Source organism: Theropithecus gelada, chromosome 7b (assembly GCF_003255815.1).
Source record: "Theropithecus gelada isolate Dixy chromosome 7b, Tgel_1.0, whole genome shotgun sequence".
NCBI lineage: Eukaryota > Metazoa > Chordata > Mammalia > Primates > Cercopithecidae > Theropithecus > Theropithecus gelada.
Window position 1 is genome coordinate 82,479,064 of NC_037675.1, and position 16,495 is coordinate 82,495,558.

Genomic DNA, 16,495 nt, shown 5'->3' on the forward strand with positions numbered 1-16,495 from the left:
AGAAACAAAATTTGGTATTAAAGAGGATTGCCATTAAAAAGGACTAAAAAATACAATTGCCACTGGCCTGGAAAATAGAGAATTAAATCAACTTTTAAGAAATTTAGGTATGCAAATTAGATCATAAACATGCTCATTTTCAAAAACTTCTGCCATAATTAATGTGTATAAACTTTATACAATTGAAACCTAGAATTTTTTTTTATTTCTTTATTTTTTTATTATTATTATAATACTTTAAGTTCTAGGGTACATGTGCATAATGTGCAGGTTTTTTACATATGTATACTTGTGGCATGTTGGTGTGCTGCACCCATCAACTCGTCAGCACCCATCAACTCGTCATTTACATCAGGTATAACTCCCAGTGCAATCCCTCCCCGCTCCCTCCTCCCCATGATAGGCCCCGGGGTGTGATGTTCCCCTTCCCGAGTCCAAGTGATCTCATTGTTCAGTTCCCACCTATGAGTGAGAACATGCAGTGTTTGGAAACCTAGAATGTTTTAAGTGCTTAAGCCAGAAGAAGATAAAGTATCTTCTAAATTCTTGAAATCAGTCAATACTATGGTCACATTTTATTCTGATATTTGTACTAATTTGGTGTGATTTCTTAAAATCACCTAATTCTCTCTCTCTCTCTCTCTCTCTAGTTACCTAAACAAGAACAAATACCTGACAGTTATAGACAAAGATGCATTTGGAGGAGTATACAGTGGACCAAGCTTGCTGTGAGTCAGACATACGAAAGAATATTTTAGTTTTTTCTTTTGTTTTTTTTTTTTACTTTTTTGGAATAGATGGAGACATTAGGGGAGAACCTTATGTTTGGGGTAGAGAATGTTGCTGTCTTGGGTAAAGGCTTCTGCAAGTCCCTTTTTTCCTTGCTGTATAGGCTACCTCTTGGAAGAAAGTCCTTGTCCTTTGAGACTCAGAAGGCCCCAAGCTCTAGTATGCCATCCTGATGCCTGATAAGGCAGCCACCTTGGTGTTCATGCTCACAGGGGCTCTGTTCATGGAGCAGATTCTGTTTGAAAAATTTTGAAATGCAAGGTCCACAACTAGATGGAAGGCATTCTAGTCTGCGGAGAAAATATACCTGAATGTACATTGCACAATGCCTGGCACAAAGAAGGAAGAATATAAATGATAGTTCGACTCATCTCTGGAAGAACTTACAATCATGGGGAAAGATGGAATAAAAACATTTTTTAAACAACATGAAAACATACCTATTTGTGCATTTCCTTTAATTTACACCCCTACATCCGATCAGTGATCAGGTTCTACTGATTCTGCTTCCCTGAAGCCTCTGTATCATCGCCACCTTCCTCATTCCCTTGGTTTTGCCTCAGTTTAGAATCTCACCATTGAGCATCCACTTTAGTCCCTGTCAAAGTGGAACACAGCACCGTAGAGATGCACAAGATAATCTGTTACGGGTGAGAGGAAATATTAGAGGTTCTATTTATACTTATTTTTAAATAAGAACAAATTAAGTTTTATTAATCTTTTATGTATAGATAGCCACTGTCCCTCAGGTGTCAGGTAGTGGGTGGATGCCTCCTAGAGAAGAGTGAGTGATCCACAGTCCTGAGCACTGGGTACCTTCACTCTTTTACCTTTAACAATTTTATTTCACTTTCAGATTGAATGCACCCAGGTAAGTGCGTTTAAGGTCCTGTTCTCTTAACACATAGGCCCCATCCATATAAGAGGTCAGAGTGATCTTGAAAATCTGGTGTGCTACGTGGGGGTTCACTCTTAATTCATGGCAAAGGACTTAGAAGCATTATGTATTTTTCTTTTTACAAGAAGACAAGTGGGGAAAAATGTATTAACCTTTTCTGTGATAAAGTCCATGTCAATAATTTTTTACCTGGAAGATATTTTTCAATAACATCTTTATATCAGTTTCCTCAAGATTAAGGTACTATTTCACCACGTAATAAGAAAAGTCATTGCTTTTTGAAAGAAATGTATGCTTTAGAGAAAGACTTTAGAAACAGGTATTTGGAAACATTCACATATTATATGATTTTCCTGATTAAAAAATGGTCAATGCCATAAAAATTCTGTTTAGTTCAAATCAGAAATCAAATTTTAACCTGTTTTAAATCTTTCAAATTAAGTTTGTTATGAACTAAGTTGTTTCTGTCTTCCTAAGTTCAAATGCTGTAGCCTTAACCTCTAGCATCTTAGCATGTGACTGTATTTGAAGATAGGGTCTGTAAAGAGGTAATTAAATTGAAATGAGGCTGTTAGGTGAGCCCTAATCAAATCTGACAGGTGGCCTCATAAGACAAGGAGATTGGGATACACAGAGAGACACCAGGGATGGGCACTCACAGAGGAAAGGCCATGTGAGGCCACATCAAGAAGGTGGCCATCTGCAAGTCAGGGAGAGAGGCCTCAGGAGAAGCCAAACTTGCTGACACTTTGATCTTGGACTTGCAGCCTCCAGAACTGTAAGAAAATATATTTCTGTTGTTTAAACCAGCCAATCTGTGGTATTTTGTTACCATAGCTCTAGCAAAGTAATACAGAGTTGTAATAGGTTTAAAATCCATGTGTATAAAATGTGAAAATGAAACACCTCCAGATCACTTTGCAAAAACAACTGATTGACATCAGAAAATATAAAATGTCATTAAAACATGTATTTAATTACTGGATTAGATTGAAAAATGAGAATCTTAGTTTAATAAACACAGTGAAGCCTGCTCTATTCTTGGTGAAATACCCATCTTTGATAATTTTTTCAACTAGGACGGCCATTTAAACCAAAATCAAAATAAACTGAACCAAAAGCAGACTTTGAACAGCCATAGCCAAAAGGGTTAAAAATAATTTTCAAAATTAATTAAGCATATTTGATAACATTGCTTTTGCTTTTGTGAAACTTTTAAAAATATGTATTACTTATCCTCATTGCATTATTTTAAAATGTATGTTTAGTGTGTTATGGTATATATAATATAGTATTACAAAAATATATGTATAGGGTTCATGACTATTCATATATCAGTGGTACATACTCAGATATTTTTTACTTATTAATATGTGAGATTGAAAGAATTTGAAGACCAATAGTGTAGACCAGAACCGCTCAAAGTGAGTTCATTACCAGGTAAGTGGCTGTCCAGGATGTACAGCAAAGCACAGCTTCTTTTTTGGAGAAAGTCTTGTCATGAAAATGAAGTCAACCAAACTCAACAGTGTGTTTAATTGAAGTAGCTGGCTTACATCCAGCATACGCTTCTTATCCTTGGATTGGTGAGAAGCTATTGGCCAATGGGCACCATACTTTGAGTAGCAGTAGTCTAGATGATTAGCGTCTCCAAATCTGACTCCTGCCTTTATTTAGTCTTGGTTCCTCTCAAATCCACCCTCCCCAGACTTCTTTGGATTCACATGCAAATAGAATCTTAAACCCAATACTGGCCTCCCATTCCCCCTAGGACAGAGGTCTTGGTATGGTATGCAAGGCATTGCCAAAATCTTCAGCTTTGTCTTTTACACTACTTTACGCCTCTGACCAATGGTCCATCCATATCGAACCTCTTAGCTCACTTAATTCTCCAACCTACTTATACTGTTATGCTTATGCTTATACAATATACTTATATAATATACTTATGCTTACGCTTATACAATATAGTTATACAATTCTGGTTCATATTATAATGCCTGAAACACAGTATGAGCTTAATAAATATTTGTGACATTAATATGGTACTCAAAAAATAATTAAAGCACTCTTCTGTAAATACTATAGCATTTAAAGAGCAATCATATTTTGAAGATATTTTAGTCTGTTGTCCTCAAGCGAATGTATCCATTTCTACTTCTTTGGAAGTGGTCAAACTATCTGCTTGTACTGCCTAGAGGTTGTTTTTTATATTTATGGCAAGATATTCTACAAGACTCTCCCACTAAGTTAAGAGCATTTGTGCAACTGCTTGAAAATGCTTTCCCTGCCTCTTGGTGGCATTCCAGGTTGTGGAAAGTGACAAAGATGAGGAGTTATACCTGGAGTTGACTCCTAGCCCCATCACTTACTAACTGTAAGACCCAAGCCTTAGTTTTCTCATCTGTCAAAACAGGATAAAGTAAACTAATAAAGTTTAAATAAGATAATAAAGGAACTAAATATATCCTCAATAATGTTAGACATTATTATGATTATTTTCACTTCTTCCTGAACTTTGACACTTCATTCTTCTCATCTGTTCTAACCTCTCTGATCACTCCTTCCCCATTTCTCTCCTTAGCTCACTCCATCATTCCTCAAAATGGGGTTCCATCCTGGGTCCTGGCTCTTTCTCCTCTGTATCTTCTCCATTGGTTAAATCATCTGTTCACAAGTATCATGAGAATGTGAATGATTTCTAAGTTTGGGGTCTCATATTTTAGTTCTTATTTGGCCATTCACCCAGCTGGAATTCTCTCCTTGCTCCCCCTCATTCCTATCCATTCCCATTAATCTGGTTAAACTCTCCCTAGCTAACCTTTGAAAATGTACAATAAGCATTTACTGATGAGGACTTGCTAAGCTTGGGATTCTTCACTGGGTGCTGTCAACAGGGAAGGGTCACTACGTTAAAGAACAGTGAGCGAAAAGCCTCATCAAGAAGGTGGCAATTCAGAAATTATCTGAAAGAAACAAAGGGGCAAACCTGGGGACAATCTGAAAAAAGCATTTTAGACAAGTGCAAAGCCCCCCAGGTGAGAATATACCTGGCGCATTTGAGGAATAGCAAGGAGGCTATTGCCGCTCAAACAGAGTGAAGTAAACAGGGATGAAAAAAGTAAAAGCTGTGATCAAAAAGATGATAGGTTTCAGGAGCAACTTGCGGATGGTCTTAGAGGCCATCATCAGGTGTTTTGATTTGCTCTTTAGATAGAGGGGAAGCCATAGGAGCATTTTGAGCATAGGTGTGTCACAATCTGACTCAAAGTTTCACAGGAACATGCCGGCTGTCGTGTTGAAAATAAACTGTAGGGGACCAAGTATGGAAGCAAGAAGACAACTTAGGAATATGCCAAAATAATATAGGCGTGAGATGAAACTAGCTTGCACTAAGGCAGTAGCAGTGGAGATGATGAGAAATAATCTGATCCTTACTATACTTTTTAAGGTAAAGCCAACAGGACATGCTGATGGATTGAATATGGTGGATGAGAGAAAGGAAGGAATCAAGGAGAACTGTAACGATTTGTGACTGAGCAGTTAGGAGAATGAGATCACCATTTCCTGAGATAGGGAAAGTTAGTTTGAGGTCCCATGATGCATGCAAGCAGGCAGTGATATATGGGGGTTCAAAAGTCACAATAGAGGTCAGGGCTAGAGATACATTTGAGATTCTTTGGAATATAGCTGGTGATGAGGGTATACAGGTATAGAGGAAATCTCAAAAAATGAATAGAATTGAGACTTCTGAACTCTCCCTACTAATGTGATTTTCCCTGATCCCTTTTTAAACAACATTAAAATGACAGTACTTCTGAGAAAATATAAATAAATTAAAAAGCATGTATTTTTAATGACAAAGAGTAGGAAAGGTGATCATGTGAGTAAGTGATGAGTGTCTTCAAAAACCAAGAGAGAGCTGCATGCTAAGTACTTGCATGGGTGAAATCAATAAAATGCAAGCTAATTCAAATCACAAAATCTAGGAAATATTTTATCAATTAAAGCTTAAGTGTTCTGCAAATGAGAATATAGGTGACATTGAAGCTGGTTGGTCTCATTCTGCACACTCAAGCACTACTTCTTACTCATCCCAGAAAAAGACTAGAATTTTCTTTTTGTTAAAATGTCATCACCAAGACTCAAGGAGAAAAAGCACAGTTGGGGTTAGAAGGCAGGTACTGTTCTGAAAACAGGATTATATGAAAATTTACATTCCAAAATGTAAGAACAACAAACCTCTTATCTACTCAATTCATAGAATATTGGCATCAGAATGTATACCCTCCAAGTAAGAGATGAGAGTACTGAGGAAGCTGACAGGCCCAAGGAAAAGAAAAAAAAAAAAAACCTAAAAAAAGAATCACTGATAGTCTCCTAAAGTCACCATAGTAATGCCCACCAGCCAATAAGCTTCCACACATAGAGCTTCCCATAGGCCTCTCTTACAAACAAGAACAGACATCCAAGAACCAGCAGACCTTTGAGGAAATCCATTGACATGAAAAATGTCAATGTCTTATAGTTTTCAGTGTACAGATACTTCACCCCCTTGGTTTAAATTTATTCCATTTTTTGTTTTGTTTTGATGCCATTATAAATGGGATTGTTTTCTTTATTTCTTTTTCTCATAGCTTATTATTTGTTTATATATAGAAACACAACTGATTTTTGTAGGTTGACTTTGTATCCTGTAACTAATTCATTTCTTAGTTCTAACAGTTTTTTGGTGGAGGCTTTAGGGTTTTCTGTATAAGATAATGTCATCTGCACTCAGAGACAGTTTTCCCTCTTTCTTTAGGATTTGGATGCCTTTTATTTGTATTGCCTAATTGTTCTAACTAGGACTTCCAGTACTATGTTGAATAGAAGTGGTGACATGAAAAACAAGGACTAGAATAAACAGAAAAAGGAACTTGGAAGGAACAGAGACAATGCAAGAACCAGAAGAAAATTTTCATAAAAGTTATGACAAATATCCTCAGAGAGACAATGTTCTACATGCACAAAATAATTCCTTATACAGGAATTTTCGGAAAATAATAAAAGACCTTTTGAAAATTAAAAACATGAAAGCCAAAACCAAAAAAGTAAGCAGAAGTTGTTAAAGATAAAGGGAAAAACAGCACTCAGTAGAAATGGCAAAAAAAAAAAAATGAAATAGAGGAAAGAAAAAATACGAAAATTAGAAATCCAAGCCAGGAGGTCCACAACCCAGCTAACAAAAGTTTTAGGAAGAAAATACAAAAACTAAAAAAGAAAATAGTGTAGCAGATTTCCCATTAATAAAGAAAATGAATTTTCAGAATAAAAAGACCCACAGAGAACCCATATGGCAGAAAAAAAAAGTGGGGAGGCATGAAGGTACATCATAACACATGAAATCGATGGGATAAAAATAATAAATTAAAGGCGTCTAGACAGAGAAATCATGTGACCTGTGCAGGCTGGAGAATCGGAATGCCATCAACTTTCTCAATGGTGACATTGAAGAAGACCATAGATAGAATACACCTTTTGAATTCTGAAGGGAAAGTCATTTCCAAACTACCAATCAAGTATGATTGATAAAATAAAGACATTTTCCCACATGCAAAGTCTCAAAGCCTTGATTTCCTATTCGTCTTTTCTTGGAGCATAAACCAGGAAAGAAAAATGAGGACTTTGTTAAAACAGTGATCAACACAGGAAAGAAGCAAATAGAAATCCCAGATGACCACAAAGGGAGGTCCTAGGAGTCTTGAGAACATGACATCTACATCAGAGCTGAAGAATGAAAACTCCTCCAAGAGGAAGGTCTTCTAGAAATAAAAGAGGGTTGGCTGGGCACAGTGGCTCATGCCTGTAATCGCAACACTTTGGAAGACGGAGACAGGTGGATCACTTGAGGTTGGGAGTTTGAGACCAGCCTGGCCAACATGGTGAAACTCCATCTCTACCAAAAATACAAAAATTAGCCAGGCATGTTGGCACATGACTGTAGTCCCAGGTACTCGGGAGGCTGAGATAGGAGAATTGCTTGAACCCAGGAGGCAGAGGCTGCAAGTGAGCCAAGTTAGCACCACTGCACTCCAACCTGGGCGACAGAGCAAAACTCCATCCCAAAAAAAAAAAAAAGGGTTGATAGATTATTTGATGGAATTCATTTTGTGAAAAACTGATTTGAAACAGATTTTCTTTTCTTTTCTTTTCTTTTTTTTTTGAGATGAAGTCTCACTTTGTCACCCAGGCTGGAGTGCAATGCTGTGATATCTGCTCACTGCAACCTCCACCTCCCAGGTTCAAGCAATTCTCCTGCCTCAGCCTCCCAAGTAGCTGGGATTACAGGTGCCCACCACCACGCCTGGCTAATTTTTATATTTTTAGTAGAGACGGGGTTTCACCATGTTGGCCAGGCTGATCTCAAACTCCTGACCTCAGGCGATCCGCCTGCCTAGGCCTCCCAAAGTGCTGGGTTTACAGGCGTGAGCCACCGCTCCCAGCCTTGAGAGGTGTTTTAAAGAACACTGGAGCATGTAGAAAACTCAGCAAGAGGTTTGTTCAAACCAAGACACCCTAATAAAAAGAGAGAGACAGATGGACATCTTATGAAAAAATAAAAAATAAAACTAAAACAGTTACATGACAAAGGAAATGAAAGCACAATATGCAAAGTTGCAATAACCAAAGTACTGAACATGGGTTTAACCAAATATGTCACAAAACTATTTCAGGAGAGTAGAGGAGTGTGTCAGGAGAGGAAATGTGTGGGGGTGAGGGATGATAAAAGAAAGCCAAATCCTCATCTTCTATAGTAGAGAGTCAGTGGATAAAATCTAAAACCAATAAATCAAGAAATAATTACACTTATGGAAGGAAATACCAGAAGTTAAAAGGGGTTACTTCTGGGACATCAGACACCAGACTGCAGGGAAGGGCTGCCTCTTGTATTATCAAGATTCCAGTATAATTTGCTTTTTTAAAATAGGTCCATGCATTATTTTAATAAAAATTAGGCCGGGCATGGTGGCTCATGCCTGTAATCCCAACACTTTGGGAGGCTGAGGCGGGTGGATCACCTGTGGTCAGGAGCTCAAGACCAGCCTGGCCAACATGGTGAAACCCTGTCTCTAATGAAAAATACAAAAATTAGCTGGGAGCGGTGGCAGGCACCTGTAATCCCAGCTGCTCAGGGGACTGAGGCACAAGAATTGCTTGAACCCAGGAGGGGGAGGGTGCAGTGAGCCGAGATTGCACCATTGCACTGTAGCCTGGGAGACAGAGCAAGACTCCGTCTGAGGGAAAAAAAAAAAAATTAACACTTAATTTAATAACAAAGCCACAAAGCATAGGAAGAGAAGACAATGGAGATGTCAGCATGTGAGAGGTCAATAGGAGAAAAGTAAGAAATGAACAAAGAAGAGTCCAGTCTCATTCCTGAACTTCCAAGCATAATTGTTGTCTGAAAATGAATTTGTTAACTAATCATGCAAGGACGTGTGACATCTCTTTAATTCTTGTCTTCATCTTTTGTCAAAATCTCCATTATTTTTTCCCACATATCTTCTTTCCATAATTAGATTTTAAGATTCCAGAAGAAATAAGCAGTGTCTTATACTTTTTATAACCTTCCTGCCTCAAAACAGAAGACAGAAAGTGGTCAATAAATATTGGATGAATTGTAGCTAAATATCAAATAGCCATGATTTCATTGTCATTTGTTGTAAAAGCCAAACTTGGAAAATCTTAAACTCCATCTAAAGAAAAGAGAATCAGATGCCATATATATTTCTGCCTCATAAAGGTTTTTGAGGGAGAATACAGTCATGTCTAATGGTCAACAAAAATAAAACCAAACTTACCCACTCAATCAGCGTTTTTCAAGGTCATTTCTCAAAAGATAATCTAATTTAAAACAGGTGCAATATCCAGAGTCAGAAGATCTATTATCTAATATTTGCTGTTTTTCAAAAAGACTTTTAAATTTAATTTGGAAGTATAATAATGTTTTTTGATTGATTTTTAATCAAGATATGCAATCTCATTTTCCATTTTTATACTTTCCATTTTTGATTACCTTGTTTTCTTTTTATCTTATTTTGAAAGAGAATCTCTTGGTGTTTTTAATCTCGAAGAAAAGAACACACTGAAATGCAATGCCTTTCAAATAATCAGAGTTCTCTAAATTCTAAATTATGTAACCCACTTTAATACAGCATTTAGCATATTGTTGAGTAAGTACCTCCTAAGAAGAGGAAATCTCTGTAATAACATCCTTGAGTTTGCATTACAGGTATCAACATAAATAAACTTCAAAAATAAACTTTTCTTGTTTTTAGTTGATCAAATTAATTCAAGGGTCATGGCACTGTCATATTTCTTGTCTTTTTTTTTTTCTTTTTCTTTCTTTTTTAAAAATTCTTCATGATCTTCACAAAATAATACTATCAGGTGGCTGAAAATTTGTGGCAGAGTCCTCTCCTGCATGCCTGAAGAACATAGGTGAATACATGATTTTCTAGGATGATCCTGAGCAAACATATTTTAAATACAATATGTATTTGCATACAATAACATATACAGTTTTTTAAGTGCGCAGGTTGATGCGTTTTGACAAAGCTATATTACTCTAGCCTGGTTAAGACTTGGAACATTTTCATCATCCAGAAAGTTCCCTTATGTCTCACCCTACCTCCCATAGACATGCTATGTTTCTAATATAAAAATTTAGTAGTAATTGACAGGTAATAGGATAGATGTATATCTCTATATATATGTCTTTACGTATACTTTATAGGAAACACTGCTACGCTGCTTTCTAAAAGGGTTGTCTCATTTTCTTTTCTCACCAGCAAGGTATGAGCATTTTATACTGGCAATTGTCATTTTTTTTAATTCTAGCCATTCTAGTGGGTCTCTCATTGTGGTTTTAATTCATGTTTCCCTTACTATTAATGATGTTGAGCATCTTTTCAGGCATTTGTCAGCTATTTGTATATTTTCTTTTACCCAGTTTCTGTTCAAATTTTTTGCCCATTTTTATTGGATTTTTGTCTTTTTATTATTCAATTGTGTTCCAGAATAAAATTTTTGACCTAAATAAAATCAGTTTTGGTCCTGACCACCAGCTCTCTGCCAACCCTAGTGCAAATGGTCCATTTACTCGCTTATTCCACAGGCATTTCACTAAGCAGCTATTGAGGTCCAGTAGTTATAAGGATAAGACACAGCCTCTGCTTTGAAAAGGTTACAGTCAAATTTAGGAGAAATGTGAATAAGTAACTGTAACATAAGTTTAATGTAAAAAGAGCCATAGGAGATATTTAGAGACTGAACACGCCATTTCTAGTTAGGGTGATCAGCAAAAGCTTTATTAAAGGAGATAGTATTTGAGATGAGCTTCAGGTGAGGGGCAGAATTGCAACAGTGATAGAGTTATGAGAGAAAACAAAGCCACGTCTATAGGAAAATATGGGATGTGTTCAGAGGGAAAAAAATAACATAATTCAGGCGAAAGGATAGTGTTGGAATGGTGTTTTGAAATCGTATTATGGACAATCTAATCTGACTTAGCAGGTAAGGATGGACCCTGTGAAAGTAGTAGTAATAGTTGCGTAACAGATTAAAGTTTGTGGCCCTCAACTCACCTCAGCCCTGACTATATTATTCCTGGATACCTCTGTCACAGCCACTGAGCTGGGACTGCTAATCTGCACTTCCCGGCGATTTGACAGGGACTGGATCTCCCTCTGATGGGAGGGAAACTGAGCCCCAAATACCTCATCAGCCTGGAGCTCCTTGACTTTCTTTCTGTGCTTACCAAGTGAAGCTCTTGGTGCAGCTCCCTTGGAGAAGGGAACCTCTTGCAGACGCAAACCCAGGGGAGGCTTGCACGCTAGGCTGCCCTGCTCACTGACTGTGAAATAAGTTGCAAACACAAGACAAACTGACATCTTGCACTGCCTAGCTTGGGCACCAAGCCAGACCCATGTCAAAGGACCTGAGTTGTTAGGGAAGCAACTGAAGTAGGTCATCCCTCCTAAGTCACACGCCCACATCCCCAGAGGCACAGCAAAGGGGCTGTGAGGAAAATCATGAAAGAATTTGAAGAGAGAGAGTAGGCAATGATCTTTCCAGAATGGTGTGCATGCTGACTTCTTGACAAGAACAGGGAATGATCTGCTTCAGCCCTAGGAATTTTCACATTGACAACTCAGGATGCTTGGTTTCCCCAAAATCCTAATTTATTGATCGGTAGCATCTCCTACTACCATAGCCACTATTAAGAGAAAAAAGAATTAATATATTAAATCACAGCAATCTATATTGGCAATGTTACTTTCATAACTATTAGAGAAATTATTTGCAGAGCTGTCCCCAACTAGTGGGCTGCCTGCTGGTGGGAGAGGGATAAAGCAGTTAGTGCAAAAATCCTCAAAATCATACAAACCTTTGTACTTCTTCAACTGACTAACAGTGCAACTACTATCATCCCTGAAAGATTTTTACTTTAAGTAAAAGTTCTCCAAAACACCGGCAGCCACTGTCTAGAGCAATGGCCTCAAATGGTCATGTATTTTATATCAGGGGATTCAGTCTGAGTAAATGTTTCCTATCTATGCCAGGCCAAAAAGTAAACTAGAGTAGCTTTTCTTCTCTAAAAATAATTCATAAATTCATAAAATATTTCTTTAGCATGGTTTTGCTAAAGTTACTTATTTAAGTAATGGCTTTTTACCTTGATAAAAACTGGTAGAACATAAAAGAATTTTTGCTGAGAATGAATCCTAGGAAAACAACACTGCCAAAATGTTCTAAACCTTGTAAATTCTGAACCATTTTATTAACTAACTATCCCTCTTTAACCAGGAACTCTTAACAGTAAAGAATTTGAAGTTTGTTCTTTGTTGAGCAAGTAGGACAATAATTACTTCTTCACTGTTCCTTCTTTGCAATTTTATGTATAAATAACTCTACCTGTTAGAGAGTACCTGCTAGGCTCTGTGCTATTTGTACATAAATTTGATTTCAGCCTTCCAACCCCAAAAGATTCTGACTTCTCCACACCACTCTTCTCAGTTTTGGGTGATTTTGCCCATTTCAAGTCTCAATTATTAATGAAAGAAGAGAAACAAGATTGCATAGGACCAAATAGTAAAGCAAAAGCCATGTGTACTACGTTCTGTAGCAGGTTTTACTTGTGATTTTACAATTAATTAGAGGATGCTGGCAACAGGCTAAATAATGAGAGGTATAAATCAACCTTGGATTAAATTTTTGAATAAATAACCTACAAACAGAAACACAAAAAGCAGTTTTTAGCATGTAGAATTAGGCACACAGTTCTTCCCAAGTAAATGTGGATGGGTAATAAATGTTTTCACTCTTCTGGGAGTTCACTTCTGGAACAGGTGGAAGGAAATAATGAAGCATTGTCATATGACACACTATCTCTGCCAGGACATGGAAATCCATCTTGTTAATTACGTTCTGCCTCTGAGTCTAAAAGAAATAAACACTTTAAAAAAAGTGGACCTTTTATCTCACACAAGTAGCACTGAGGCTGACCCTTTTGCCACTATGATGATGATCATTTTGGGTGTGGTTAGGGGTTGTGAGGTTGAGAAGGGAGGGGATTTGACACTGAGGAGCAGGCTACGCTTGTGTTTCAGCATCTGACTATTGGCAGTTGATATGGTTTGGCTGTGTCCCCAACCAAATATCATCTTGAGTGGTTGCTCCCACAATTCCCACATGTTGTGGAAAGGACCCAGTGGGAGATAATTGAATCATGGAGGCGGTTCCCCTATACTGTTCTCGTGGTAGTGAATAAGTCTCACAGAATCTGAGAGTTGTATAAGGGGTTCCCCCTTTCACTTGGCTCTCATTTCCTCTCTTGCCTGCCGCCAGGTAAGACGTGCCTTTTGCCTTTTGCCTTGTGCCTTCCGCCATGATTGTGAGGCAGGAGGCAACGTGGAACTTTAAGAAAAAGTCCATTAAACCTCTTTTTCTTTATAAATTACCCAGTCTCTGGTATGTCTTTATCAGCAGTGTGAAAATGGACTAAAAATTGCCCTGGTTTCCGTTTGTCACTGTGTGGTAGAATGCTGACTCGCCAACTTACAGGATATGCCAGTTTTCCGTTGCAGAATCCATTATGTTGCAATAGTAAATGCTGAAAGAGTTCATAGATCATGGAAAGTATAGGCTTATAAGAAATGATCATAGTAATATCTGAGTTATAAAGCAATTTTATTTGTACACATAGACTTTGAGAAATGATTCATAATTTCTGATCAATTTTCTGAAGAGTCAGACAGAAATTTTCTTATTAATAATAAGTCATTTTTGAGCATTAGCATTGTGCTTGGTTCTTTACAGACAGTCTATCACTTTGGGCCTAACTATTCAATAGAAAGTATTCTTATTCCTATTTAACACATAAGGAAACTGGTGCAGAGATATAAGGTAAGTCCCCCAAGGTCACCTGGCCGTAAGGGAAATACTAGGATAGATATTCAGTATTAACTAACTCTAAAACATAATCTCTTCCTGGTACATCACGTCAACCCCTTTTATGTAAGATTATTCTTGTACCTGTTGTAATTCTGCAACTTTACTTAATCATTTTCTTAAGTTTCTGCTTAAAAGCCTCCAGTGGTGGTTTATCATCTTCATTTTTAAAGAGACAAAGTCTTCACAAACAGCCTTCAAAGACCTATGCTGTTTGTCGCGCACCCACACCACGTAGTCTCTCATCCTACCTCCTATTTCTTTCCTCTTCCTCGTTCTACCCCAGCCACACTGAATAGGATATATGGCATGTTCCCACCTTAGGGAACTAGGGTTGGGCACTAGTTGTTTTGTCTGCCAGAGAACCCTCTCCCCAGATATCCATAGCTGGCTCCTTTGCCTGATACATGTCTTTGCTTAAGGGTAAGTTTCTCATTGAGGTCTTCGCTGAATGCGCTATTTAAATTCGAAAGCTGCCCACCACTCTTCATCCCACTCCCCCGTTTTATTTTTGCCCATGATGCTTATTACCATCTGACATTCTAGACATTTGCCTACAGTGGTACCCCCTTTAACCATGGAGGATATGCTCCAAGACCCACAGGGATGACTGAAACAGAGGATAGTCCCTAACCCTATATACACCATTTTTTTTCCTCCAACACTGCTCCTGTCCTAACTTTAGTTATTTCAATATCCACATGGATTATCTTTCCTATACCTTGACCTCTGAGCTCCACTCCCGCAACAAGCCTACCCTCCACTGTACTTCCAGGCTTCACTAGACCTGTCATGACCAATGACCACAGAGCCTCCATAACTTTAATCTTAAACATCCTGCTCTCTTTCTATCTCTTTCCTTAGAATACATTAATCCTTCAATTTTTTGGTTCTGCCAGGATCTACAGTCTGTTACTAACATTTCACTGTCTCTCACCTCCCTCATATCCTCACTCTTTCCTTAGGCAGTTTAAATGCCATGTTCCATCATTAAAAACACTGACTTGTATACGCAGCCAACTAACTACCTTGCCTCTCTGTCTCATCAGCCTCTTCTGGCCAAGTCCAACCCTGATTAGGTCTAACCACCCACCTGCTTCAGGCCTGGGCTTTTGCAGCTGAACATGGCAAGTGGTTTCACCTGAAATCACTCACCCCAAGCAGGCTCTACCTGCTGCACAGCGATCACATCCCACTTCCCCATTCCCTCTCCCACTCCCCCATTCCCTCTCCCACTCTGTTGGATGACCGTGTCCTATGGCCTCCCCTCTCTTCAGTTCTCTAGTCCTTTTCCTCATTATCATGTCCACTTGATCACCTTGATTTCCATTTCACTGAGCATAAAATCAATCCAAAGAGAACTCCTCATGTCCCACTACCACATCTACCCATCTTCCTGCATCTACACCCACATCCTTTCTCCTCTTTTCTGTATTTTAAGTCACTTTTTAAGGCTGGCCCCTTCACTGGGGCCTTAGATCCCATCCCCTCTTAAAAACTCAAGGGCATCACTTCAGCAATCCTCTCCCTTCTTTCCTAATCATCTGTATTTCCCTCCCTAGTAAATTATCTCCCATCAGTGTGTAAACATGCTGTAGTTTCTTCCATCTTAAAACAATATTTCATGAATATGGATTAAAAGACACCTAAGAGGCATCAGTTGGATACCTTTTCTGTATCTATTTGGATCTGACTTAAACAAGGTAAGAACTACCTTGCCTTTCTTGGAAAACTGATTGAATATTACGGCCTTAAAGAGTTATTGTTTTATTTCTTTTAAAAAGATTACTTAATTTTTAGGAAAATATTGAAATATTTATAATTTAAAAAACCCCTTCCTTCATATCTACTTCCACCTACTGCTCTATTTATCTGTGCCTTTTTGCAGCAACTATCCCAATTTCTGTTATGCTTACTCCAATCAGGTTTTCACTTCCCACCATGCCACTAAAACTCTCTTTACAAGGTCAACAGTGACTTCCACAGTTGCTAAATCAAACAGCCAATTAGTACTTATTTCAGAAGCATTTGACTCAGTTGCTGACTCCGTCCTCCTTGGAATGTATTCTTCTTTTGGCTTCCAAGGCACTACTCTCTCTTGGTTTTTATCCATACCTCTGATTGTTCCTTCCTACTCTGTTTTTCTAGCTCTTTCTCTTCTTCCTGATCTCTTAATGATAGAGTGCCCCAGGGCTCCATCTTTGATATTCTTTTTATCTATGTTTTTATTCACTTCCTTGGTGATCTTATCCACTTGTATGGCTTTACCTAAAGCCTATGATACCCAAATAGAAATCTCCAGTCCAGACAATT

At 38.1% G+C, this 16,495-nt stretch overlaps 1 protein-coding gene across 3 annotated transcripts in view; it reads left to right on the forward strand.

Moving 5' to 3' along the window:
• The window catches only part of TSHR (thyroid stimulating hormone receptor), a 178,860-nt gene that overhangs the window by 146,818 nt on the left and 15,547 nt on the right, over positions 1 to 16,495 (forward strand). For 2 of the 3 annotated variants that reach the window (XM_025391838.1, XM_025391839.1), the window contains one exon: positions 651 to 728. In XM_025391838.1, the coding sequence (XP_025247623.1) occupies positions 651 to 728 (78 nt within the window). Of the gene's footprint in view, positions 1 to 650; positions 729 to 892; positions 1,229 to 16,495 lie in introns of those variants that run through there. The other variant, XM_025391840.1, reaches the window with a different exon arrangement.